At 40.3% G+C, this 27,230-nt stretch overlaps 2 protein-coding genes across 2 annotated transcripts in view; one reads left to right on the top strand and one right to left on the bottom strand.

The window, feature by feature from the left end:
• Positions 1–7: 7 nt before the first annotated feature.
• pmm1 (phosphomannomutase 1) lies at positions 8–7,610 on the bottom strand. The gene is made up of 8 exons (XM_031871055.1): positions 7,212–7,610; positions 6,335–6,452; positions 5,348–5,424; positions 4,848–4,939; positions 4,629–4,728; positions 4,030–4,105; positions 1,031–1,146; positions 8–154 (listed from the first exon to the last, which is right to left on the bottom strand). The coding sequence occupies exons 1-8, from the start codon at positions 7,293–7,295 to the stop codon at positions 32–34; spliced, it is 786 nt and encodes a 261-aa protein (XP_031726915.1). The 5' UTR covers positions 7,296–7,610; the 3' UTR covers positions 8–31.
• An 8,572-nt stretch (positions 7,611–16,182) lies between these two features.
• gucy2ca (guanylate cyclase 2Ca) overlaps positions 16,183–27,230 on the top strand; it is a 17,444-nt gene continuing 6,396 nt past the window's right edge. The window contains exons 1-15 of the mRNA XM_031870977.1: positions 16,183–16,786; positions 18,708–18,820; positions 19,488–19,555; positions 19,643–19,861; positions 19,961–20,079; positions 21,198–21,297; positions 21,455–21,566; positions 21,656–21,791; positions 23,048–23,133; positions 23,214–23,328; positions 23,755–23,836; positions 24,002–24,095; positions 25,698–25,760; positions 25,867–25,938; positions 26,392–26,496. Coding sequence (XP_031726837.1) covers positions 16,576–16,786; positions 18,708–18,820; positions 19,488–19,555; positions 19,643–19,861; positions 19,961–20,079; positions 21,198–21,297; positions 21,455–21,566; positions 21,656–21,791; positions 23,048–23,133; positions 23,214–23,328; positions 23,755–23,836; positions 24,002–24,095; positions 25,698–25,760; positions 25,867–25,938; positions 26,392–26,496 — 1,695 coding nt within the window. The 5' untranslated portion in view covers positions 16,183–16,575. The remainder of the gene's footprint in view (positions 16,787–18,707; positions 18,821–19,487; positions 19,556–19,642; positions 19,862–19,960; positions 20,080–21,197; positions 21,298–21,454; positions 21,567–21,655; positions 21,792–23,047; positions 23,134–23,213; positions 23,329–23,754; positions 23,837–24,001; positions 24,096–25,697; positions 25,761–25,866; positions 25,939–26,391; positions 26,497–27,230) is intronic.

Raw genomic sequence — 27,230 nt, forward strand, 5'->3', positions numbered from 1 at the left:
GGGGGGGGGGGGTGCAGGGCATTCCAGGATATCAGGGCTCATGTGGTGGAGCCTTAAAGAAAAGCTCCCGACAGAACCGGGCCGTGTCCTCAGGAGAGTAGACCGTGAAACCGATGGTCCGTGGGTCGTTAAAGATTTCACAGTCGTTTCCTCCCTGAAAACAGCATCATCAAAGATTACAAACCCGTATTAACATTCTTTCAGCCAAAGCTCTCTGATCTTTAACCTCTGACCCTGGGCAAACCAAACACTGAAGTCATGGCCTCATCAAAAGCCATCACTGTAGTCATGTCTCCAGCACCACAGTCAGTCAGCTGATCTTTGGGATGTGTTTGTGGTTGGCTTTGCAGTAAAGACTTTGTGAAGGTAAACCCCAGAATACAATTGAAGATACTTATCGGAATTTCAGGAGCAGGACCACTCCTCAACCGTACTGCTTCCTGCTTATCTAGAAATACCCGCCTAACCCGCTCCTCCTGTTCCGATCTCGTATTCGGTACCCTCCCCGCTTTTTCTCTCCTCCTCTCCTCTACGTAGGGTCCTGGGGGGGTTCGCCGTGCCCGGGTGCTACGGTGTATTCCCTATCAAAGCTCCCCACAACTCATTCAGCTAACCGGACGAGCTACATGAAGCTCAAGCCTCGCATCTCAATCCTTCAATATATCTGTTAAACGCTTCTATTTGATGGTGAGGTCCTTGCTAGTGAATGGAATGTTGAAATTGCGAGATCCCTTATTTAAGAGAAGTCCTAATGCTGCTGATATTGTAGACAGCAGTGTGAATGAGTGCAAATCCCTGCAGCCAGGTTGCTAAATATTTGTGAAAAGAATTCCAAGAAGAGTGGAGGCTGTTATTAGCAGCTGATTCATGCCCATGGAGATATTCAACAATCAGTGTAATGTTTGGTTGTCAACATACTTTCGACCATGCAGTGTATACTATAAAGGATTTAATTAGTAATCAGTGTCAGTATCTGTATCCACATCACTGCACCCAGCCCTCCTGTCATTATTTCCCAGGATGAACTTACGTCTGACGTTTCGTTGCCAAAGAAGTAGATGGCGTCCAGGCCCTCGCTGTCCAGCAGCTCTAAACACAGTCTCTTGTCCCAGCCCTCTGGGAAAACGTCAAAGCTGATGAGACCACCTAAAAACACATGACCAACAGGACTTTGTTATCATCCTTGTCTTGATTAGTTCATCATATGCATTGTAATCCATGAAAAACATCTTTAATGGTACGATGCATTTTAAAGAGGGAAATTAAACATTCTGTTGTCAGTTAACACGCATTTGCCAATTCTTTCAGGAAAGAGCAGACGAAGAAGTGTTCATGTCTGTTTACAACACAATTAGTACGAACCTGTACACTCAATGTGTTGCTTTCCCTTTCGCATTCTTCCACCTATTTACACTCAACAAGTCTGTCTCTGCAGAACAAACGTTGTTTACTGTCTGAGCAGAGGCTGTGACTGATGGAGGCTTTTGGAGCCCCATTGTTCAGCGGGTGCAGACTTGTTTGTTTTAACAGTTGGCAGAGAGCGACACACTGCAGTCAGGAAAAAAAAAAGGATTTGCCACAACTAAACACACACAATGTGTGTCCATCATTGACCGACCATCGCCAAGAATTTTCTATATTCAAGGAATCCAGAGACGACAGTGAGAGGCGTGATTACGGCTGCAGCTCATAGATAAGGTCATAGATTGCGACGTGTGTTTTGCAACATGTCCAGCTCTGGTTCTCACTACAGCGTGCTGTTCATCACATGTTAAAGCTCTATTGTTGCTCAGCTGGGAGTCGATTGACCTTAGAATTGTGAAATGTTGCCAGAAAGTCTCCTCCACAGTTCTACCTAGCACTTCCCTTTCAATCTTCCCTCCCCCCTTAAATACTATTCATTGCCTTGTCTCAGCTTAAGGGTTTTAGGAGTCAACAACAAATGCAACAGCTGAGGAGCATCCAGCCAATCAGAGGGCTGTTTCACTCACCCACCCTCCACACGCCTCCATCCCAAGCACCTTTAACCCCACACACCTCAGTGCTTCAACCACTTCTGGTACAACCCATCCCCCGGCCGGCTGTCAGCTTTTTACATTCTTGAGCAAAGAACAAAGTCGGGCTGCTAAGTTGCTGACAATGCATAGATGTGCCTGTAAACCTTTTCAACCACTAAATCCCCAAAATCTAAATTAATTACACAACTTGCCTTTTTAAAATATTAATTACTCAGCATGTTGGTTAATGTTAGACAAAAATGCACAAAAAGTGAAAAAGTTCCAATGAATATAAAGACAGGACTCTAATAGAACTTTAAGAAGCAATATTTGGAAATTAGTCATTTAAGGAATTTAATATCAAACATTCCTCAAAGGGTTTGCTTCTCTTTAACTACATCATCAACAATCAAAACGGGATACAAGCTTTGATGTCACATTATCAGTGTCCCTTATATTCTGTACTCTCAGTGCAGATTGGATAGAATGTTTATACACCACCTATATAACGTTTATTTTTACAATCTGAAGGCACTTGCAAATGACAAGGTAGTAGAAAATGTAAACCATACTTTGGTGATTAATGTTTAATGTTGCATTTGTTATAAAGGGCAGCCGCGCAGAAGCAGAAAGACACTGAGCAAGGCAAACAACTGAATCTCAAACTCTGTTCAATCGGCGCATTTCCTCTGTGTCAACAAAGTGAACAGTAAAACATCTGCAAATGGCTCTGATGTTACAAAAAACAACAACAACTGGCTCTCTACCTCAGCAACCTGAGTGGGTGAACGATATCATCCATCTGGACAAAGTGAAACCTACTTGAAGAAAAGGATCAGGTGCTGGAAATAATATTTGACAACACTGGGGTTGACAGAATAACAATTAAAAGCCTGTGCTTTGACTAATACTAATAACCAGATCTGATACTGTACAAACACATCCCACCACCTAGACTGATCCCTACTCTTAACCTGTTCATATCTTTTGTCCATTGTATTTATTTTGCATTTGCACCTTATTGTTATCTTTCATATTTGCACGCATCCCATTTTACATTGCAACAGCAGAGCAGCAATTTCACTCAGGACGAATAAAGTTTCATGTTGTTTTATCTTATAAACTTCAGGTAACATGATAGATATATGCTGAACTTTGTAAAGTCAGAAAGCGGACATGACAGAAAGTCACATTTCTCGTTTGTGCTGCGTGCCACGGACCGAGAACTGGAATTGATTTCAGGAGAAACAAGCCTGTCTGTCTCCTTTGTTTGTCTGTATTGTGAACAGCCTTCAGACGTCATCAACTGAGGCTCACACCTCGCAGAGCACGTAAGCAAACATCCATTATCCGATTAACCTTACTGCTGCTGTGTCGCCACAGAGAGACAGGGTGAAACTGTGTGTTTGTGTAATAGTTAACAAAGGGCTCCAGATATGCTGTAAAACTAGTGTGTCATTAAACTACACCGTCATTAGGAAGACAGCAAGATCCTGAAAGACCACGCTCCAAGAATACAAAGAGAGCATGCGAGTTAAAACTATAGTAGATTAGGTCATGTCCAAACATGCTAAACAGATCTGAGCTTTGTTTAAACTCACATAACTGTATTGTAAATTCTAGTGGTAGTCACAGTTTTCAACGCTACCATATAATATATAAGAAATGACTTACAAGACAAGTCAAATTCTCATGGAACATTGTCATCTGTTGTTTTGATCCCCTGTTCAGGAGACATTTGATGGTGATATCAGGGTTCAAAAGGTTTAATACGTGTAGTGTAGTGTGGACATCAGGACTTTAATGAGTGGTGGGGAGTTGGGATGCACTGACATGAAACCGATTCTTACAGGAGTACCTTCCGATACAGAGTACTGACCCGACACTGCCACGCCCCATTTCCTAAATGTAATTTGAGAACTGTCAGAGTTAGAATTAGTGGGTCAAATATTTCAGGATGTTATTTTAGCGAGTGCACATGCTTGTAAACTTGAACACGGTTTCTCTGTCAGTGGGCTTTCGACTCTCTCACCTTTAGTGAACCGTAGTCCCTTTCCAGCAAACTCCTCTTTCAGGGCAGCCACAAATTTCTCCCTGATCTTCTCTCTCTGTGGAGAAAGAGACAAAGCAGTCAGACGTGGCCAACCTTGTTACTGCACACAAGCCGTGTATCTGCATTTAACACACTTATAACTAGTATCTGCTCCGTTCACCAGATGTTAAATGTGTGCAATCTGTCATGCACAGGCCAAGTTGGTTCATTTAATCTGAGTGGACAGGATCCAGCTGGATAAATGTTAGCAGGCAGCTGAAGGGTTAAACCTCGCCTCCTCTGCTGCTATCTGCTTTCTCCATATCGCCTGGCTCTGTGAACCATCAATGGGCAGCCTGTTAAGTGGTCCTGAAACCTCAACATTGTTTGAGCTCTCTCCGTCTGCCTAATTGAGCACATTTCATGGAACCGAGAGACGGAGACGTGCCTAGTCCGTGCCTAGTCCGTGACTCTCAGTGCCTGATGTGTTAAAAATGTACAGCTTGTTTAATTTGGCTACTGTGGATTTTAATTAAGTTACAGTAGGTTTCAATCTCATTGCAAATCAGGTGAATTTGCACTAATGGCAAGTCTTTTACCTTGTCGATTTCAGAGAATTCAATTCGCTCCTCCAGAGAGCAGCTCCGACCAACTGGGGAAATGTTGAGCATTCCATTCCTGAACTCAATAAACGTTCCCCTGCCGGCAAAAAAGGAAATGCTACTTGTTGAGAGGACTTAAGTGAGGCAGAAACCTGGATTGGGTTTAAAATAATACCAAGTGTGTGGCCTGTTTCATAGGGTTGGTCAAAGTCTCACCTTTTCTTTGGCAGCTTGATGAGCCCCATGTAGCTGAGGCAGAAGTTGATCAGGTCCTGCAGCAGCTCCTCTCCGATCTGGTTTTGTATCGCCTATAGGGATGACGCTGCACTTTATTCATAAACACATGACAGGGTGCGCTCTGTCCCATTGTTGCGACAGGTGACTGAAACTGATGACAGTTCTTTTTTGCCCCTAGGACATGGCTTGTCAAGATGCAGGAAAAAGGTCACCTTGGTAGATTCACAGTCGTAAGTGGTTCATTTTCCTTTTTTTCCCTTTCCACTCTTCAGTTATTGTCTACTAAACATAACCAGGCTAAATAATTATAGCACTTGTCTTATTTCTTTGTCTGTAAACATACGTTTCATCACACAAAATGTGAAGCATGTACGTCATACAATCATGTCGTCCTATGTGTTTTCTCAAAATAGATAACGTGTTGAATACTAGGTGATATTGTGACTTAACATGAAAGATGGGACTGAATGTTCACTTACATGCTTCGAGAGGAGTTTCCCATCTTTGTATTGCACTGTCCCGTTCTCAGCAAAGACATAGTCAAACTTTTGTATCACTGCAAGAGAGGAGACAGATGGAACGTTGCTACATGTGCTCATCTGGTTCTTTAAAACACACACACACACACACACTCTCAACTAAATTAACAGTGGCTCTGCCACTAAGGCCTGAATATGAATAAGAATGGAACAGCCTGCTATTTTTACCTGGTAGCAGATTACAGTGTATGTAACACTGCCTGGAAAAGCCAAGTTTAATCTCTCTGACCTTTCACTTTGCTGTAACTGCACCGCAAACAACTCTCTGCAGGAAAAGTCTATAACTTTACCTGAATAAACTGCTTTGATCACTTTACCTTCAATAACACAGCATTCACATGCAAAACAGCATAATCCAGCATAATAACAGCATGCAGAAGATGATTATAAAATAACTGCCGGATTGCGTATGACAATTAACAATCAAATACTCCTCTAACTGGGTTAAAAATGTAATAAAAGTGTTATTGGAGTCATTGTTTTGACTTCACATTATACTGCAGCAACAACAGCATCTGCTGCGAATGTGTGCATCACAAAGTATAAAAAGATTCACCTTTCAGCACAAACCACATGGCTCAATCTTGGCACAACATTTACATTTCTGTTATACCTCAATAATCCTCCTGGATTGCGACACAGATAAAGGAAGAAAAGGGTGATCAGGCTTGTGTTATCATCCTTTTTTTATAGTGGGTCTGTGAGAAGGATGTTGTGTTACTCTTTATATAGCTGCATAATGGCCTAAATAATCCCACATTATTCCCAAGGACCATCCTCTCAGCTCCACTCTCTGTGGACTGGTGTCTAATTAAGCAGAAGTTACACTGAAAAGGGTCAAGTCATGCAGTGTGAGCCAGCTGAGTAAATGATACAGCATGCAGTGAGTAAACCATCTGTGGTTCAGACAGAAAGAGGACTGCTCACCATCATCCCCCTCCCCGAGCTGCTCAGCTATCTTGGAGTAGTCGGACCCTCCCACGATGCCGATCTTCACTTTCCTCCGCAGAGTCTGGAAAAACTCATCCAACTCTGGGTCGATTTTCTGCAGATTACAGGAAAATGCATGGCACATTATAGCTTTGTGTTAACTGGTAGAGCTCCCTCTCAAACACACACACACACACACACACATGCACGAACCATCATTAAAAAGACAAATCTGTGTTATTGAAGCATCATTACATAGAACAGAGAACAATGGACAACGCTGCAGAATTTACCTTTGTGGCCATATAATTTGGCACAGATTTCCAATTATTTCAGCATATGGAAGACAAACTCTCAGCTGCACCGCATTGTGTAACACACACACACACGCACACCAGTCACCTTAAATTAACCCAAACATTCGAACTCAATGGGCCAATGAATGAAAAAAGGCGGAAGCATGGAGCAAAAAACATTACACAATAAATTGGACTGAATAATAGAATAAATACTTTATCCTTTAAACCTTACATAATTTACTAAATCACAAAAACACCAAAAAACTAGGTTTAGGAAAATGGCATTTATGTCAGTTTTCCTTTAGTGAGTCTAAAGTATATTATAGAAAAACCTCTTAAAGCCCACGTGAGGTGACAGTTTGGTTTCCATGTGTGTTTTGACAGAACATAAATAGGCCACCAGACGTCATGTTTGTCCTCTCACAAACTGTCTCACACTGAAAATAATTCGGAGGCAAATCCTGAAGGGAGAAGAGCGAGAGGAGCAGGAGCTGCAGCGAAGCAGGGAGCTATTATGAAAGCTTATAATAACCAATAACCGATATTATCGATTTGGATGGGAGAGAGCTGCTCACCTCTCGAGGTGCTGTCAATGTACCGTCCACATCAAACAGGCAGAGGATGTTTCGGTCGGACGAGAAGCTGTTTGATTTCTCCATTTCTTCTTCTCTTCGACTTTTCTTCTTTACAAATTGCACGTGTCACAGGTCCACACTCGCGCAAACAAACACGTAATAATACACATTCACGCGAAGGAGAAAATAATCAAAGTATCCAGCAGCCAGTTTAAATATCCAAATGAATAAAATAGACTTTAAGGTTTTGAAGATGGTAAATTAAATCTCCTCGAGCGCGCTGGCTTCTTATGCTTCTTTAGCTTCTTCTTCGTGTCTGCAGTCCTGCTATCACGGCTCGGCTCGGATCAGCCGTGTTGACCAAAACCGTCAAGCTTAACAAACAAGCTTGGACGTGTCTTGTTTCTTTTGCAACACTGTACGCTACACACCCGGCAGCCAATCACAGCCAGGGTGCCTTGACAAGTGGGCGGGGCGGTTTAGTCAAGGGCCAGCTGACCTTTTACCCACAAGAGAAGGAGTGAAGTGATGGATGCAGAACAGAAACAGACCAGGAAACAACAGAGGATAAGTCGCATAAACAGTTTTTTTCTGGAGTAGAGTAGTACCTTATTTATGAAGAAACACCACAGGGACTTAATACTAATGAATAAAAATCATGCATGAGAATAAGGGAAGTAAAAAGTTATTAATAAACAGATCTAAAGCATGGAGCAACATAAGAATTATTGCGACTGGTTTGATTAATTTGGGACTGTAATTGAGTAAATAAAAATAAAATAAAAAACAATATATATGTGTTATTATCTATTTTATTTACTCCAATATAGTCACAAATTAATCAAAATTATTATGTTGCTCCCTGCTTTAGATACAACTTTCAAAATTGTTAAGACCTTCATTCCAGTCTTTAAGAATTAAGAGTTACAGAGATTTTGTAATTTTCTTCTGCTGCTTCAATTAATAGATCCTGTGTGGCAGCCTGTCCCTATTATGTTTGAGATCTTAAGAAATAATGTGAAACACAAATCCTATCCCTGATTTTATGACATATTTTTAAGAGGTTTCATAACACATTCTAATTAGTAAACGTGTTTTGTTACATTTCAAAGAAAATGCTGTGCTATGCAACGGAGGTATGGTTGTTTTACAGTCATCAGATCTAGTTTTTATTGTTTCATTTTGAAAGTCAGTCAGTTAAGACATCTTCAGGCTCAGATTACATGTACCCTCGCCTGAATTTGTTTTCTATCTCTATACCTTCATCAGCTACTTTGCAACATTCTCAGTTTTGCAGCAGACAGACAGAACTTCTGATGTACAATGAGACTTCAACTGACACAATGCTTTTGGCTCCTGATACGAGCCCAAACACCCCCTGTTGCTGGAATAGTGTAACCATTTGCAGAGCCAGGGCTTTGTATGTACACCAGCTTTTTCTCAGCATACACACTCAGAATGGACAGCAGTCGGACTGTGTGGAGACATCTGCTGAATTAGATTAGGTTATGATTACATAATATGACATAACATTATGTAGAATTAGATTAGGTTTGACAAGAAGGTAAACGATATCAGATCCTCCTTCTCTCAGCCCCCCTGTCCACTCTCTCCCTGTCCACCCTCTCCCTCTCTACCATCTCCAGCTCTTCCCCCACAGCTCTCCCTCCCCTCTCCATGCCCCATCTTACCCTATCTTGCTCCCTAACGAGGTCCTCAACCTTGTTACCTCTAACCGCCCCACCACGTGCTCCCTTGACCCGATCCCCTCCCCTCTTCTTCAGTCTATTGCGACTGAACTCCTTCCTTTTCTCACCCACCTCATGAACACATCTCTTGATTCAGGATGCTTTATCACGGCTTTCAAGACTGCTAGAGTCACCCCCCTTCTGAGGAAACCATCACTTGACCCCTCTGATGTCAAGAACTTCAGACCGGTGTCTCTTCTACCCTTTCTTTCCAAAACACTTGAACGTGCTGTCTTTACTCAACTATCCTCCTATCTCCACCAAAACAACCTCTTGGACCCTCACCAGTCCGGGTTCAAAGTGGGTCACTCGACTGAGACAGCCCTCCTTGCTGTCTCAGGCGTCGCTTCACGCAGCGAGATCTAACTCTCTCTCCTCTGTACTGATTCTCCTGGACCTGTCTGCGGCGTTTGACACTGTTAACCACCAGATCCTCCTATCCACCCTCGAGGGGATGGGCGTTTCAGGCTCTGAACTCTCCCTGTTTGCATCCTACCTGACAGGTCGATCCTACCAGGTGTCATGGAGGGGCTCTGTGTCGGAACCACGCATGCTGACTACGGGGGTTTCACAAGGCTCAGTCCTGGGCCCCCTTCTCTTCTCGCTCTACACAACATCTCTGGGTTCTGTTATTCGCTCGCATGACTTCTCTTACCATTGTTATGCCGATGACACCCAGCCGGTCTTGTCATTTCCCCCCGTGGACACTCAAGTGGAGGCACGCATCGTTGCGTGCTTGGCTGACATCTCGAAGTGGATGACGACACACCACCTCAAGCTCAACCTGGACAAAACCGAGCTACTGTTCCTCCTGGGGAAGGGTTGCCTGCACCAAGACCTGTCCATCACCATTGATGATACCGTGGTGACGCCAACTCGGACTGCGAGAAACCTGGGTGTGATCCTGGATGACCAACTGTCGTTCTCAGCAAACATTGCATCGGTTACACGCTCCTGCAGATTCCTGCTCTACAACATCAGGAGGATTTGCCCCTTCCTCACTGATGAGACGGCGCAGGTGCTAATCCAGGCTCTTGTCATCTCCCGCCTGGACTACTGCAACTCACTACTAGCCGGAGCCCCGGCGTCGGCCATCAGACCTCTGGAGCTTGTCCAGAAAGCTGCAGCTCGCCTGGTGTTCAATCGCCCCAAGTTCTCCCACACAACTTGCCTTCTCCGTTCTCTACACTGGCTACCTGTAAGAGCTCATATCCAGTTTAAGACTCTGGTGCTAGCCTACAGGGCAGTGAAAGGAACAGCTCCTTCCTATCTCCAGGCCATGGTCAAGCCCTGCACCCCGGCCCGACCACCTCGCTCTGCTACCTAGGGGCGACTGGTTGCCCCGTCGCTCAGAGGTCCCTGCGGACGATCGACCCGGTCGCGGCTGTTTTCTGTCCTGGCCCCACAGTGGTGGAATGAACTCCCCACTGACGTCAGGACAGCAGAGTCGCTGCCCATCTTTCAGCGCAGGCTGAAAACTCACCTCTTCAAGAAGGCCTACCCTTCCGCTTAGCACTTACTTAGCATCTATTGTATTCATACTAACTTATTGCACTTATTGTTTTTGTATTAGTTTGTGGCACTTATTGCATTCGTTTGTTTCTGCACTGTACGTTGGCTCTGGTTTATGCTCTTAGATGCTTGTTTGAGGAAAGGACATGCACTTATTACTTCTGGTGACTAGTTCTCTCGAAAACCGATGTTGAATGCACTTATTGTAAGTCGCTTTGGATAAAAGCGTCTGCTAAATGACTGTAATGTAATGTAATGTAATGTTTGAATCAATTACATTACATTGTCAAAAAATATTTAGATTAGATTCAATTATTGAAGGTTAGATTAGATAGATTAAATTAAATTATGGTAGATTAGATTATATTAGTTTAGATTATATTATATTATATTATATTATATTATATTAGTTTAGTTTATATTATATTATATTATATTATATTATATTATATTCGATTATATTATATTAGTTTAGTTAGATTAGATTAGATTAGATTAGATTAGTTTATATTATATTAGATTATATTATATGATATTAGTTTAGTTTAGATTAGATTAGATTAGATTAGTTTAGATTATATTATATTATATTATATTATATTAGTTTAGTTTAGTTTAGATTATATTAGATTAGATTAGATTAGATTAGATTAGTTTAGATTAGATTAGATTAGATTGGATTAGTTTAGATTAGATTAGATTGGATTGGATTAGTTTAGATTAGATAAAATTGGATTGGATTGTATTACATTAGGTGTTTTTAGACTGCATTAGATGAGGTTAGATAGATTAGTTAGGAATATATAATGTGCATTTGATTTGATTACATTCAGTTAGGTTAGAATAGATAAAATAGATTATCATTTAATTATTATCCTTTCATAAACAACTCTGAGCGTTACAGACAGTTCAGAGTCTGACAGGTGCCAGCCATAAACCAACAGACAGTGAGGCACTGCGGGGCAGAGCTGGTGCCTTTTTGAAATGGCTCAAAAAACAGACTCACCCAAACAAATATTATGTGGCATTTTGTATTAAATGATACTTAATCTGTATTTATAAACAACTCTCTCAAATGAATCAATCAAGTTAACACCATGAGTGTGAGGAATGAGGAAAATGGTCATTATGAAATTCCAAGCAAATCTTATACATATACTGGTGGTGTCTTATGAATCCATGGGACGCTGGCAGCTTTTTGGTCCATGGAACCAACACATCCACAAGAGGGCAGAATGGCAGCGAGACAGAGATGGTACCACTCAAGAGTGGTAGTGTGCTCTCTGAAACACTCATTGAATTACTGTCTATCAAACAATTACCCCAATCCAGAACTCCCAGTTAAATACTGACATTTCTTACCATACAAATACACATGAAGCTCTTGGAAATAAGAAAGACTTTATTGCGTCGTCCTCAACATCATTATGTTGACAAAACTACACAAAACTAAAGAACTTAAGATTGAATTCTTTAATAACATATGATGAAACACTTTTGAAGGGTTCTTTCAAAGGGCAGTTTTGCAATAGGTGACAGGCCTAATGCTGGCACCATAAATCACTTGTATGTTTTATCTTTTCCACATTTCACAGCAATCATAAATCACCACTGCATGGACACGAGTTTCAGAATAAGTGATAGTGTCAGGACACAAACAAATTTGACCCATTTTTTGGTTTAGTACTTACGGTACATATACCTTATGTATCTTTGCATATAAGGTACCATTATATGTTTGTTTTCACCATGCTGACGGACCTTTTGGCATTTATGTCTGAGTTTCAGAGTTCCTTCAGTGTGGCCAAAGTCAAAATATTTGCTGTCAGTGACGTCAGTCAGTTATTTATGTGCCTGATTTATTAGTAAGATGCCGATTGATATGGTTGTATGAGGAAAGAGGCAGCAGAGGGCAATTATTGACTGATCATAAACAGACTAATCATTAGCCTCTGAAATAATGGACATACCTCTTTATCTGACTTCGACCTCGATCCCCATGTTTCCTAAGCAAACGGGGTCCAATAGCTTTAACCTTTATTCAAGGGTTAACTGGCTTTACAAAAAAGTGCTATTGTCAAAACATCCCATTAATCCTCGAGTGAATCTGTCTCTCAATTCTTAACTTCCTTAACCTCTCGCTTTTCCCAAGGCTCATTTGTTCCCACTGAAGATATCGATCTTTAAAGGGACAGTTAACCTCAAAGTCATAAATACACATTTTCCCTCTTACTTGTGGTGCTGTTTATCAATCTAGATTGTTTTGGTGTGAGTTGCCTAGTTTTGATGTCTGCCTTTTCTAGAAAGTAATGGTACTATGTGGCACTCAGCTTGAGGTGCTCAAAGTGCCAAATAATACATTTGAAAAACTCAACAACAATGTCTCTTTCCAGAAATCATGACCTGGGTACTCAAGATAATCCACAGACCTTGTTGTGAACAGTTTAATGTAGGAACTATATAATGTGACAAATAGCACTACAGGTAAGAGGACAAATATGTATGTAGAAAATGCTAGGTATTTTCCTGAAACAGCTGGGCATTGTAGTGTTTTAGCAAAAAGTAAGTCAAACAAGAATAATTAGTGTTCATTGTGGGGAGTATTTTTGGACACAGATTAATAGGCCTTAGTGCCCATCTTCATCAGCTCGCATCTTTCCTTGTGATTTTGTGTCTTTACAGGTTTCCAACTCAAATTAAACTTAAAGCCAGACATAAAGTTTTGGAGAAATGTGTGCACGTGGTCCCTCAGTCCAGATAGATGGACTAGATGGAAAAAGATGATCTGCTGTGACTACTCCTAATGGGTACAGCTGAAAGAAGAAGAGAAAAAGAAGAAGAAAAAGAAGACTATTTGCTTGTTCCAGATGTATCACATGTATGTACATTTTGGGGTCGAGGAGATGAGACACTCAGCAAGATAAAAAAAGATCAACAACATATGTTCTCTAAAGGTTAATTTGAAGTTATGCCTAACAAATGGCTTCTTATTACCTCAAGCCTCTTCTTTCATACATGTATGTGTGTGCATGTGTGAGTGTGGCCTTCACACTCTCACATCTGTTTGGGTGCTCTGTGTGTTGAGGTGAAGGCCTCCTTTAAAACAGCCCTCTTATCTACCTTCATGCAGAGGGGAAAGTGCTCAGTTGGACCCATTTTCTCAGACTAACAATAACAGCCACTGTTAACAGCGTTCAGTTGCTGTTAAACAGCCATGAAGAGACAATAAAACAAAGAGACTTGTTCCTCTTAACACGTTACCATTTCCTCTGACTGATAATAAGCCAGGGTGTGTTGAGATGGAAAGCCTCTTCACATGAAGCAGTAATGGGTCTAAATGGCCATGTGCCCCAAGCCAACCGCGCTATTACGACGTCATACGTGTGTGTTTGTTTGAGACATTTACGACCCGGTAAGGTGGTGGCCAGACAGGAAGCTGAGCGATGATGAATTGTACTGGAAAGACCTGAAGTTTTGTTTGGAAATGTTGAGTCCAAATGTGAATAAATGTTTGTTTTGTGTGGTAGAATCACACAGCGTAATAATGTAGTGGGTTTTGGTGTAAATTGCGAAATGTATTGAAAGCAATGAAACAGCACACTACATGATCTTCCAGCAGAGCTTTTGGAGAGATGAGAAAACAAGCTCATTCACTTACACAGTTGTAATGTAAATATGTTTTTTATCGAAAAGATAATTCTTTCAATTCCTCTTATCACCAGCGAAGCAAAGAACATAAAACAGTGTGAGAAAGACAATTCAATCATGGAGTGATAAAAGAGTCTGACACCAGCGAGATTTAGGACTGGCAATACGACTACAGTGTGTTTGTAGAAGATGTGTGACGAGGATGGACTGATAATGAGACAACAGATACTGAAAAAACTGTAAAAGATACAGCAAGTTATTGTCAAATAAACTACCATGGTATTAATTTGATGAAAACAATTAAGATTGTGTGCTGTAGTATAGGTTTGCGTAGTTGTGTGTCATAAAATCGGACGCCATGTGAGGCTGTACTTAGGCACAGCAGTGCCTCAACATACAACACATTCACAATGATGATGCTAACAAGCAGCTGTTAAGAAAGTATAATGTTTATCATGTCCACCATCTTAGTTTAGCATGTTGACATTTACTGAATAGCTCTAAACACCATGTACAGCTGAGGCTGATAGAAATGTCATTAGTTTCTCAAAATAACTGAAAAACATGACTGACTGGTGGTGCTAAAGTTTAAGGCACGGGATCATCAAAGTCATTAAGGTTGATCATCTGGGGCCCATGAGTGTCTGTAAAAAATAACATGGCAATCCATTCAGTATTTGTGGAAATATTTCAGAGCAAAGTGTTGGACTGAGAGACTGACCGTCAAACACGGCCCCCCATAGAGCCATGCTGTTGGCCTGGTTAAAATAAAAAAGCACAGGAATGTATAATTACTCAAAAAAGGCAAAGTTTGTTTCCTCAAACAGCGGGGCATTGAGGCTTTTCGCAAACATTTCTCAAACAGACAAAAATAGTGGTGCTGATTTGAAGAATTAAGTGTGTATTTTATGGCAGCAGGACGGTGTGTGAGGAAATGAGTCCAAATAAACTACAGTCCCCATGTTCATCGCTTTGTAAGGAACATTTCACCCAGTGCGTTGGTGTTACTCACTTAGTATTAATAGCTCTTGGATATTAATAAATTCTCTGGCCCAGATAGGAATAAGGTATATCCGTCTTTGGCTACAAAGACGAGGCTTGTTAGTCGGATACATTCATGGTTGGTTTGGGTCTATTCAGGAGATTTGTTGATAATATGAAAATATAGAAGATCATCTCACCCTTTTAGCGAACTGTTAATCAGAATATGATCACTGCTATGATAAACCCGGTGTGTTAATTGTGATCATCAGAGTAATGGCTTCATCATGTTGTAATGACATTACTGGCATGCATATGTAAACGTATTAATGATGTGTTTAAGTTAAGAGCACAGACTGTTTTAACTTGTATTAGCCTGTATTTTCACCAGCAGGTGCAGTTTTGAAGATACCAGAAATATTTTTGATGTATTTAACTGCAATTTTAGAGGCTCTCTTCTATCCAAACACATAAAAGTAAACGGTACTGCTGCTTTCCACAAAACGAGGTGACACTGGTTTATGAGCAGTTTGGCGAAGGCTTTTATAGGCTTAATCCACCCTGCTTTTATAGCAGACAATATTTATCAGCTCCACACAAGCCTTCCCTTTTATTGCCTTCTATGACCTTTGCCCCTGTCCCTATGCAAGCTTTCCGCCACCTCTGCTTCGAACAAAGAGTCTTCAGAACAAACAAGATTGTGTAAAACAAAGCAAAATATCATTTGAACTGATTCCGCTGTCTACATTTATGTTTTTTTTTTGGTCAAGAGTACAACTATTCTGCTATCAAATAAAGAGCCGGCAAAGACACTGGTGTTTTATTCTTTCACTTCTTACGGACAGATTAGTCACTACAAAAATGGAAATTTGTAAATCATTTTTGATGTTATTCAGGCAGGAGATGTAATGTGGAGGCAGGCCTTAACTTCATGTTTACAATCAGGATAATTTATGATCTTAATAAGTTTCTAAGTGAGATGTCAGTCCAGATGGAGTGTGGGAGTCTTTCCTGCCCTGCCCTCTGTCTGAATGGTGCACCGACTGTCACTTGACTGTTGTTCATTAACGTATGGAGGACAGGTAGACCAGATCGTACCAAGGTGGAGGATTATTGATCTCAAGCTTGCACTAGAGGAACAACTGCATGGCGTGAAACCCGCAATTGAATCTTTTGTATTTACTCAATTGGTTGTGTGCCAGATCCCAGACAGAAGTTTTTTTTTCTTCTTTTGTCTGGACGCTGGACAGTGAATCAAGAGACTGTGAGACTTCTGCTTCGTCACTGAAGAGTCCTGTTCACTCTTTTTTTTGGACTTAAATTGTCAAGTGACAGGATCTGTTTAAGGGGGCGAATGTAAAAACCTGCCTTCAGCTTTCTGTTTGCCAGGACTGGCTTTTGTGTTTTTTGACATGTAGAAACTTTGGAAAAAGACGAAAGATTCTGAGGGAAACAGGAAAATCTCACGGAGCAACATGTACAGCTCACACAGCTTGCCTTACCTGGGAGTGTTAATAGTGGCGGTGGTTGGTAACGAAATGCTGGAACACTGTTTGTCATCGAAGCGTACATACACCATGAATGTTGTGCTGCTGGAGGACAACACTTATGGGTGGAGTCGACCATTTGTGCAGGCGGCCGTGGAACAAGCCATTAAAAAGGACAAGGAGTTGAATGATAAAGAAGGTAAGGACTGAGAGTTCACAAATAAGACCTTATAGACAAATATAATCTCAAACAATCTAAAATAAAGAATTTAACGATCAATCCTTACTGTCCCAAGGAGCCAATGTTACTTCTTAAGGCAAGTGATAGATCTGTTTTAAAAAGCTGAAAGTGAAGTAATAGAAGCTCCTAGAAAACCATTAAAATTGAGAACGACTAAATCAAGATGGTTTATAAATTTATGAACTATTTCTCTGCATCCTGTTGAGTAAGAAGAGGTTTTACTGCACCACCATTGTGTAAATGATAAAAGGCCGTGAAATGATAATGCGGATGATAAAGAATTAAATTGTAATTAAAAACCTAAATTTGTCCATGATTTTGTTTAAATCGTTCATGGATTATGAGATCTCTTTTGGATTTAGCGGTTATTTCAGATTTTTTTTCTCCTTTGTTGGATGAAGCTTTTTACAGATAAATAACTTTTTTTTAATAGATTCACAAAATGATTCGTCTTTAGAATTAAATTTCACACTTAATCTATCTTAATTAAGATAAACCTGGTATTAATTAAGATGAATTAAGATTAATTCAATTTCACCCTTAATTTATCTTAATTTTTATTCATCACTTCAAAGACGTGCCGCCAGTGTTTCTCCAATATGGATATGAGTTTAGGGACTTTTGGGTTGGGTCTTGAAATATTTCAGTACTAATGCTGATTTTGGTACCAATACCAAACTCAGCAGCATAAACTCATAAGTAGCCATACAATAACTTTGCCTAAACAATAGACACTGCAGTTTTTGAGGCCAAGAAAGAACTTTGATGCTAAGCTAAATAAAATGTAAGTAAAAAAGACCTGACATGCAATGCAAGTCAGTACTTGACAGTATTTGATGTGAACACATTGTGTTTGGTTCCAAAAAGTATTGAGGTTTGGTTTGATACCCAACCCTTCAGGTGCATACTGTACAGGAAACCTCTGGTTATGTATGTATGTATGTGGTAGATGCATTCAGCAAAAAACATGTTTAATGCTTATTAAAAGAATCCAACACAGTCTCCTTGTTACATTCTATCTCCTGTATCTTGTGTGGAGATAGAAAACATCCAGATGTAACAAACTGACAATTAGCAGCTGGGCTTTCCTAACTGAAAAACACTTGGGAGATTCTTTGATATACTTATTGTCACTTTTGAAGCTGTTTATTTTCCGAATTTGGCAGAGGCTAGTTTCTATCTACTCTTAATTAATGTTTTTGCGCAGCTCCAGGCTAAAAATTGTCTGCGAAAAATCTCTCTCCTGAACACACAGAAACTGTTCAAACTTCTCATCTAATATGCCTGTACAGTAAAGACGCATTTAATTCAAAAGGTTTGGTTTGTTATTATACATATTATATTATACAGTATCCATGCTGCTGAAATAAGACCACGGTGTTGATCTCTTCAAATGAGTACTATTCACACTTCAAGAAAGCTAAATGCAGCGTAAACAGTGTTTCCTAACCACCTTAATACCAGGTCTACGTATCTTTAGACGGCTCGGGGGGTTCTGACCTACAGTTGGGAACCACTATAGCACAAACTTCTTTAAACTCATCTTTGGAAATCAAAGTGTTCTTTGTCAACCAAACATACATGTGACTTCACAGTTATTCATTTTAAAGAAATAGTTAAGATGACTTATTATCTACAGTAGTAACCAATGATGAGCATTACTCTTACTGCCATCACTTTGTCAGAAGCTCGTCATCTTATTATCAAATTGGTACACTTTGTAATATTCAGCATTGTTCTTGCCACTGCTGTAAATGTTAAGGCTGCATTTAAACCAGTGGGCGATAAGGTCAGTCTAATCTAATCTTACCAGCCCAAAGAGATGAATGAGCTAATTATTTTACTATTAATAACTCTTATCTTCTTTCCATGACCCAAGGTTTAGACTTCAAGTTGACGGCTAACTACAACGGCTTCAACACCACAGTGTACAACCGGCAGGGCTGTGGGAGCAGCACCTGTGAGGGAGTGGCAATACTCAAGATGCTGCATGTGAGTGTGGTCAAAAGATGTCAACAGATGAGATGCCTAAAGAGTGTTTAAAGTGTTTCTTTTAGTGCATACATTAAGGTCAAATCAATCAAGGGTAAACATGTTTTAGGTGAAGAGGCTCTGAGAGGCTTAGAGAAATAAGTGAGCTATTGTTAATAGTGATACGATTCAAGAGATTCAACTTTTCTGTGTGGTGTACAGCAAAAACGTTGTATGTTTACTTTTTTGTGGTTTGATAGTTTATCATCCCTAGATTACTCTTTAGCTGGCACAGTATGTCAATTGCTCCATGACAGGATGGTTATCCTGGCTCACTTAAATGTTGAATTATAAATGTGTCATTTCGTGAAACTATTTTCAGGACAGTTACGAAGGCTCAAATGTCAATCATCAAAAACTTCAACAGTAGAAGTCTTTTTGTTTTTTTGCTGTCGGTGCCTAACAGTCAATGATAAACCTCTTCTCTGAAGACTGACCATCTTGCACCAACAATATCAACATTACAGGGGTTGCCATCTGAGTTGCAGATAGATGCAAATATCTCCAATTTTAAGTGTGTTGACCTTATCTGAACCTTGGCAGTGGTAGTGCTGTGGTTTCCCACAATAAGTGACGCACTTACAATGTGATGACAGAATAAGTACTCACACTGTATCTTTTTCTGCAGAGTAAGAATGAGGTTGGTTGCGTCATGCTGGGGCCTTCCTGCACTTACGCCACCTTCCAGTTAGTGGAGTGAGTATGACTCTTTTCCTGTTTGATTATCTACCACCAAACAACTGACTGATTTCTGACTTTTTAACCCCCCGTTATCCGCCTCAGTGATGAAATTGGCCTGAACCTGAGCATTCCCATCATCTCTGCTGGGAGTTTCGGCCTCTCGTGTGACTATAAGCCCAAACTGACCAGAATTCTGCCTCCAGCACGCAAGATCTCAGACTTATTAGTCAACTTCATGATAAAGGTCTTACCATTTAAGATGAAATGGAAGCAGGTCTACGTCTACAAGAAGTCCAGCAACGTAACTGAGGACTGCTTCTGGTGAGACAACACTGACTGCAATTCACTTGATTGACCTCTGCAGCTTTGTTCAGCACTAAAGTGTCACTTTTTTGTTTTTCCTCCGTGCTTTTTCCACAGGTACATCAACGCATTGGAAGCAGCCTCTGCCAGCTTTGCCTCAAAGACAAGCAGAGTGATGTTGCGTGGGGAGGATGATCTGAAGAAGGCCCTCGACTCTAAGGAAAGACACAGCAACAGTGAGTATTTTGTCTGTTTGAGTTATGTCTCAACGCATCAAGCATGTCTCCTTCTTTCATTCCTTCAACAAAGCTTGAAATCAAAAGGATAATGTTGATCTGAAAAACATCATCTAATATCTACATCTATGGAGGAGTAAACTATCTAATCTGAACAGTCACAACATTAGTGTGCATGAGGTGAACCGGAAACCAGTCTAGGTCCAAATCTGGTACAGTCAGTGAGCTAAATTGTAGCCCAATTGTTACAGGGACAGTCAGTGGTATAGCGTCTGAAATGTAAATTCCTGTATATTAAATGTTCATCTATAACTTGTCAACTAAGTAGCCCGAACAAAAATTCAACAGGGTAAACGGGAGCAGATCGGAGAAGAAGGAAACTTCAGCTAAAGGCCTGTCTCTAATATACGCCTGATTCAAATAAAGCTGGCAACAATACTCTTTACAGTTGAGGCACTGGCCACTATAATGAGAATTCACGGTAGTTAAGTTATTTTTCAATGACAGTAAGAACTAGCGTTATGTTTTTCTTAGCTAGGTTAGCACAGCCTAACTGCAACTATGGAAACCTGTTAATTTGGGCTACATCATTATATCTATATATTACCCTCAGAGTCTCGGTAAAATAGCTACTCTGCTCTGTTTGCCTGCTTTTGTTGGGGCAGGGTGTGTGAGTGTGTGCATCAAAACAGGATGTAATGTTACAATTTACAAGTAACATTACTATAATGTTTTTTGCTCACAGGGGATTGGTCTGTTGGGGTGTTGATTGGTCCACAACCTTGGCCCAGAATAAAACATCTAATCATTAAAATGTAATAAATGGATTGCACCACATATCGTACAGATATTCATGGTTCTGAAAGGAACATGACTAACTTTGGTGATCCACTGACGTTTTCTCTAGCACCACCATGAGGTTGCTCATCACCAGCCCACTTTTTGTTGTGAAATACGCATGGAACCAGGTCGTTGTTGGTGTTTTTGATATACAGTACATATCTAACTCAAACACTGAAAGTCAATTTGTCCCAGACTTATGAAGTAATTGTACATAGTAGCATTGAAATAATGTAACCAGAGCTCAAAATAAGTTGTTTTAAACTGTTCTATTTCAGTCTTCATCTTATGTGGGAGCCCTGACGACGTTGTTTCAATAAAGGGGATGGTGGGCCGGATTGATGATGAGATCCTGTTCATTCTCCTTGATATTTACAAGTAAGCCTGTCTATGATTTCACCATTTTGCCCATACACTGTGACCATGAAGTTTAATGAGTCGTTTCACTGTAAAACAAGAAATCAGAATAAATCATAGAGATATGACACTTTGAATGTATAGAACTAAGACAGTGACACCGTTTTTCTTCCTCCAGCCCTGAGTATTATGTCAACACAACATCCAGTAAGGCTATGCAGGACATACTGGTGGTCACTCTGCCACTGAGGAACTACATCGATGGATCAAACTTAACGTACAACGACACGGTGAGCAACATCTTAAACAAGACTGTGTAGGGACATGGTTCTCGCATCCGGCTCTGACTGTTTTGTCTTTCTTTCTATCTAATGGGCAGATCAATGACTATGTGGCCGGGTATCATGATGGGGCTCTGCTGTTTGGTGAAGTGCTCAGACAGGAGATGATCAGCCAGCTACAAAACAGATCCAATGATGTGCCTGACAACCCTTTTGTTAACGCCTCCATTGACGGTGCGTATGATCAGTGACTACTCAAGGTTAGCAACAGAATGGAAGGAAGAATTTGTGTTCTCTAAAACTGCTTGTTTTGCCACAACAGGCTTAGATTGTTATAATAAATGTGTGACAAGAGAAATTAAAGGTTTTTCTTACATTTCGCTTTCTGTTCGTTATTTTGTCCATGTGACTTGTCTCTGGGAAGACAATGGTGGAAACATGAGAGAGTTGAAGAGAGGAGTGACACAGTGGGACACTGGTGTTGTCAGAGTTTGTTGTGTTGGAGTGTAGAAAGTCTGTGGGGTCAGAGCTGTCCGGTCATTTTCATAATATTGTCAGACAATAACAATATGAGCCTGTCAGTGGCAAAAACAAACATTTTTAGTGGAAGTACATTCATTGGTTAGGAGTTTGTCTAAGTGATAACATTGCAGCCCATTTAGCGTTTGCTGTCTGCAGCGTTCAATTTCAAAACGTTGTCCTGATTAGTCACTTAACAGAAAACAAAAGACAAACAGAAGACAAAAACATAGCCTCCGGCTTAAAAAATACCAAAGCTACCCTTTAATAAAGCAATATAACACAACCAAATTGACAAATTGTTATTCGTTGGACAACATTGCTTGTTTTGGAAGGCCACTCTGGTGTCCATGAAGGCACCATCTGAGTTTCCAAAATGCTTCTGGCTTGCAAGTGCAATACTGTAAAACCCTTTGCGATGCTTGTTGTTAGATGCCTGTTATTAGACATTTAATTGATTGGATTGGCAACTGTTTTAATAATCAAGTATGATTATTTTTCAAGCAAATGGGATGTGATGTGGTCCCAGCTCCTCAAATGTGAGGATTTGCTCCTTTTTTCCTTGTTTTACAATTTAGTAAAGTAAATATCTTGAAGGTATGGAATATCTGTCAGGTATAAAAAGCTATTTGAAAAGGTCACCTTGGACTCTTTTTAATAGACTAAACAATTAATCGATTAATCAAGAAAATGGCAGATTAATTGTGAATTAAATTAATTGTTGATAGCAGGCCTACTTGTAGTTTGTTCTGATTAAATTATTTTATTCATATGAGCTTTTTCATAATTTTCAAAAGCAAAGGCAAAGGCTACTCATTACGTTTTTGGACTCATTCCTCAATAGACATTTTGTAGCTGATTAAATAACATACAATCATACATTTAGATTATTCCATGTCTAGGAAATATAAAATGCTTTCTTCGTTGTGTGTGTATGTGAGCGCGTATTTATGTTTGTGTGCTTCAATCAGGTATGGGAGGACACTATGAGCTCGATGAGTATGGTGACAGAGACGATAACTTCTCTATAATTTTCACATCAACACTCACTGGCAAGGTGAGATTATTGTCCATTCAGCAGTTGGCACAGTCAATGTGAACATTTGTTTTTTATACTTTGCCTTGGTCTCTCTCCAGTACGAAACCCTGGTGGTGTTTGACACGTCGCAAAATGAAACCAGAGTGATAGACACAAACCCCGCGCTGCATTGGAATGGTCGCCTACCTTCTGACGTGACACAAAATCCAAATGGTAACACACACACACACACACACACACACACACACACACACACTGATGTTGTAGATGTAGTGTGGACAGTGATGTGGTGCTTCACTGTAGCCTGAAGATTGTTAACTCCATACAGCACAGTTTCTTTCTGGTCTGCAACTCTAATATCAGATCCCATTCATCTCAGGAACTCACAGCATGGTTTTTGTGTCTGTGCATGTTTAAGATTTCTCATGTAGGGTCCCTGCTGCAAGCCTGAGAAGCTTTAACACACAGAGCACACAAAACCACATTAAAATCTGAAGACACAATTTCGAAATATAGTGTTATTTAATTATTTTTATTCCTGTTTAAACTGTGTCTGTATGTGTGTGTGTTTGTGTGTGTGTGTGTGTGTGTGTGTGTGTGTGTGTGTGTGTGTGTGCATGTGTGTGTGTGTGTTTCCAGGCTTGGATATGCAGGACGTGATTGTGATCGTTCTGAGTCTCAGTGTTGTCGTGGTGACAGTCATCGCTCTTATCTTCTACAGGTAAACGGCTGCTGTATCACACTTGCTACACGTAGAACTTTAGCATCAGTAGACCTAAAGCTTCAAGGCATCAGTAAAGCTGCATTCAGAGACCAGGAAGATACAACAGTTCTGACAAGAGCGTATTTACTGTGTGTGTGTATGTGTGTGTGTGGATAATGTTAGGCAGAACAGGAAAGAGCGTCTTATGCAGAAGAAGTGGTCTCACATCAACCCGCATCTGATTGGTCCACTGGATGAGAAGGAGGTCTCACTGAAGGTAAACAGCCTCATCAATCAACTGTTTCCTATGTTCAATGCATGGGTGGGCAAGCTTTTCTATGATGAGTATCACTTTACAAAGATGACGTAAACGCACATGTCATTTAGTTAGTTACACTATTATTGGAAGTTTGACCTTGTTTGTGATTTAATGATACTGTTGTAGGCCTATTATTTGCATAGGGTCCCTTTGCTTAGTTGCTCATTCACACATAAACAAACATTCTGTGATGTAGGTCACTAATCAGTAAATTGTAAACCAGGCTGACTAGTTAATGCAATCCCTGTCCTTGCCTTTTGCTGCTCAGTGAAGCTTTGTCTGGTCTGTTGATACTCTCACCTGCGCACATGCCTCTGAATAGTCAGTTGTCAGTTGAATGCCAGACATGGGCTGTCATTGCTTTCCACACTTTCAGTCACAGCCACACTGAAGACCAGTGCATTTATCAGTGCAACAGCTTACATTTATTTACATGTGTACATTTTCAGTTCAGTTCTTGCGATCAGTCTTTAATCCTGGATATGACAGTGTGTTTATTCTGCAGTCAATCAAACAAAACCTTTTGAGAAAAAGGTTTTTGAGGAAAGCCTCATTTATGTATTCTCTGTCTGTGAGTGGTTGCCCATGTTTAGCAAAATGCCGAGCTGCCCTTTGTAGTCTGATTGTTGAAGGTACACACTGTTTTAAACTGTGTACTAATTTGCTTAGCACACTGCCCTCCTGATGGACTCAGCTTTATCGGTTTTGTTATGCTTAGTTTCAAAATTAGGCCTAACACCTGATATTTGACACACAACATTTGACAGTAAAATTCACATACGGCCCGGTCTCGTCTTGAAATGAACCCGTGTAAAACAGGCCTGCTATATTTGCTCACCATGTCTCATGCCTATTGGTGCAGCGCGGTGTCTTCTTTGTCAGATTGTTATTGGTTACTTCACCTGCGCTGTTGTACAGAAACTCAAAGACCACTCAGCAAGAACGGTCCGCTATTTTTGTAAAGCATACCTGACATAGCATCATGTCAACATTAATTCATCATGCTGGTTTATCTGTTTTATCACTAACCCGATTTAGCAGCTAATGTGATATTTAAAGGTGCAAAATACGGGATTCAGGGCATTAGTATAACTGCAAACAACTATTATCAATGTAAAGATATAGAGGAGTAATGTCTTCCTCAGCAGAGAATGAAGTCACTCTCCCTCTGTGTGTGGTGTAATCCGAGCTTCTCCTTGCTTTTAGTGGCGTAGCCGGGCCGACCGTGCATGCTTTAAGTGCATGTTAGTGCATGTGAGCCTACCACTGGTTAGCTCACGGCCGCTCCACTGCTCTCATATGGAAGTTACAGCTAATAATGCCGTCCTGACCATCAGTGTTGTCGCGGGAGCATAGCATCCACCCTGAGTGTTAAACTCAAGTACTTTATCAGTTTATTGACCTTGACCACATCTGTCATCCATCAGGCTTTGGAGGTTTACAGAGTTCAATACTTTCGTTTACATGATGTATACTCGGAATTTGATTAAATCATATCCAGCAAGATCAGGATATGATATCAGATGTGTGTGTGTGTGTGTGTGTGCATGTATGTAACAGATTGATGAAGATAAGAGGAAGGACAGCACATTCTTCAATCATCGAGGCCGCTATGACAAAAAGGTACTTACAAAAATCAACATTTTGTCGTAAAAAGAACAAACAGAAAGAGATGATCATGTATTATCACTCACCGTTTAAATGTGTCTTATTTCTTTGTAATCTTCAGCCAGTAATCTTGAAAGAGTTGAAACAGACAGACGGAGACTTCACAGAGGACCAGAGGATTGAGCTGAACACTGTAAGACACTACTGTATTATGCCTCTTTATTTATCTTTATATAAAACACTTTTGGTAAACCTACCTTTCTCCCCTCTTGTAACTCCACATTGAAAATCTTTCATGCTAAATTTACACAATTCTTTCCCAAAATACTTTTCAATGGAGATAGATCATGAGTTCTGTCAGTTTAGGATGTTCCCAGCCATGACATTTATTTCTAGCTTTGTTCGTACACAAAGACATGAATATTCCTGCTAATCGATTAGATATTGTGCTTTGTCATTGTGATAAGATTAAAAGATTGTGAATGAATGAGCATTTTCCTCTCTAACATTATATAAATGACGCGTAGATAACATGCATTTGTCATTTCTGATGTCATAGCAGTAAAAGTGTGTTGCCCAATCCATTTTTTTTAACCCTTTCTGTCCAACTTCCCTGTCCCTCCCTGTCACTGCTCCCATGTTTCAGCTGCTGCGTATAGATTACTACAACCTGACAAAGTTCTACGGCACGGTGAAGTTTGAGTACGGTGTGTTTGGGGTGTTTGAGCTCTGTCAGAGGGGCTCCCTCAGGGTAAGAGCTTCACTCACACAGTGCCATTGTCTGACTCTTTCCCTTCAATATCAGATGTTTTTTAATGCAGATCCACAAATTTGATCAACATTGCGAGAGAGAGATAGGACCTTTTTGAACTTTTTCACTATTTTATCATGAACTGCTATGCTTACTTAAACTAAATACCTGTATCATACATTCCAAGATAGTCTTAACATAGTGTGTATTTCAATGCAGATCTGGATCCACAAGAACTTTGTCATTTATAGTTAAAAAAATCATTTTGACTGACTGAAATGCATCTAAAGACACCTTGCTTTTTGTCATAGTAACTGTTATTTTGTTCCCCATGGCTATTGCTTTTATCTCCTCCCTCTTATCTCCCACAGTATTTTAATCAACATCTGCTTGTTTGACCTTTTAAATACATTTTAAAGCTTTTTTAAACCTCCAATTCGAATTGAATCCTGCAGCAGTGCGTTCAACTGAATTGTATACTCTGGTGCAATGATGATCTGACTTTAACTCATATTACATGACTACAGTACGGAAAAACTTGCTTATGACACAGATCAGTGGCCTCCCGTTTTCACTGCTCACAATGACTTTACTGTTCATTTGATAAGTCGCAGTCACAGAGTTTAAAGAGCACTAATAATGTGTGTATGAATGCACGTAGTCACACACACACACACACACACACATACACACACACACACACACACACACACACACACACACACACACACACA

The sequence above is a fragment of the Anarrhichthys ocellatus genome, unplaced genomic scaffold, assembly GCF_004355925.1.
Source record: "Anarrhichthys ocellatus isolate YVR2014 unplaced genomic scaffold, GSC_Weel_1.0 scaffold55, whole genome shotgun sequence".
In the NCBI taxonomy this organism is placed as follows: domain Eukaryota; kingdom Metazoa; phylum Chordata; class Actinopteri; order Perciformes; family Anarhichadidae; genus Anarrhichthys; species Anarrhichthys ocellatus.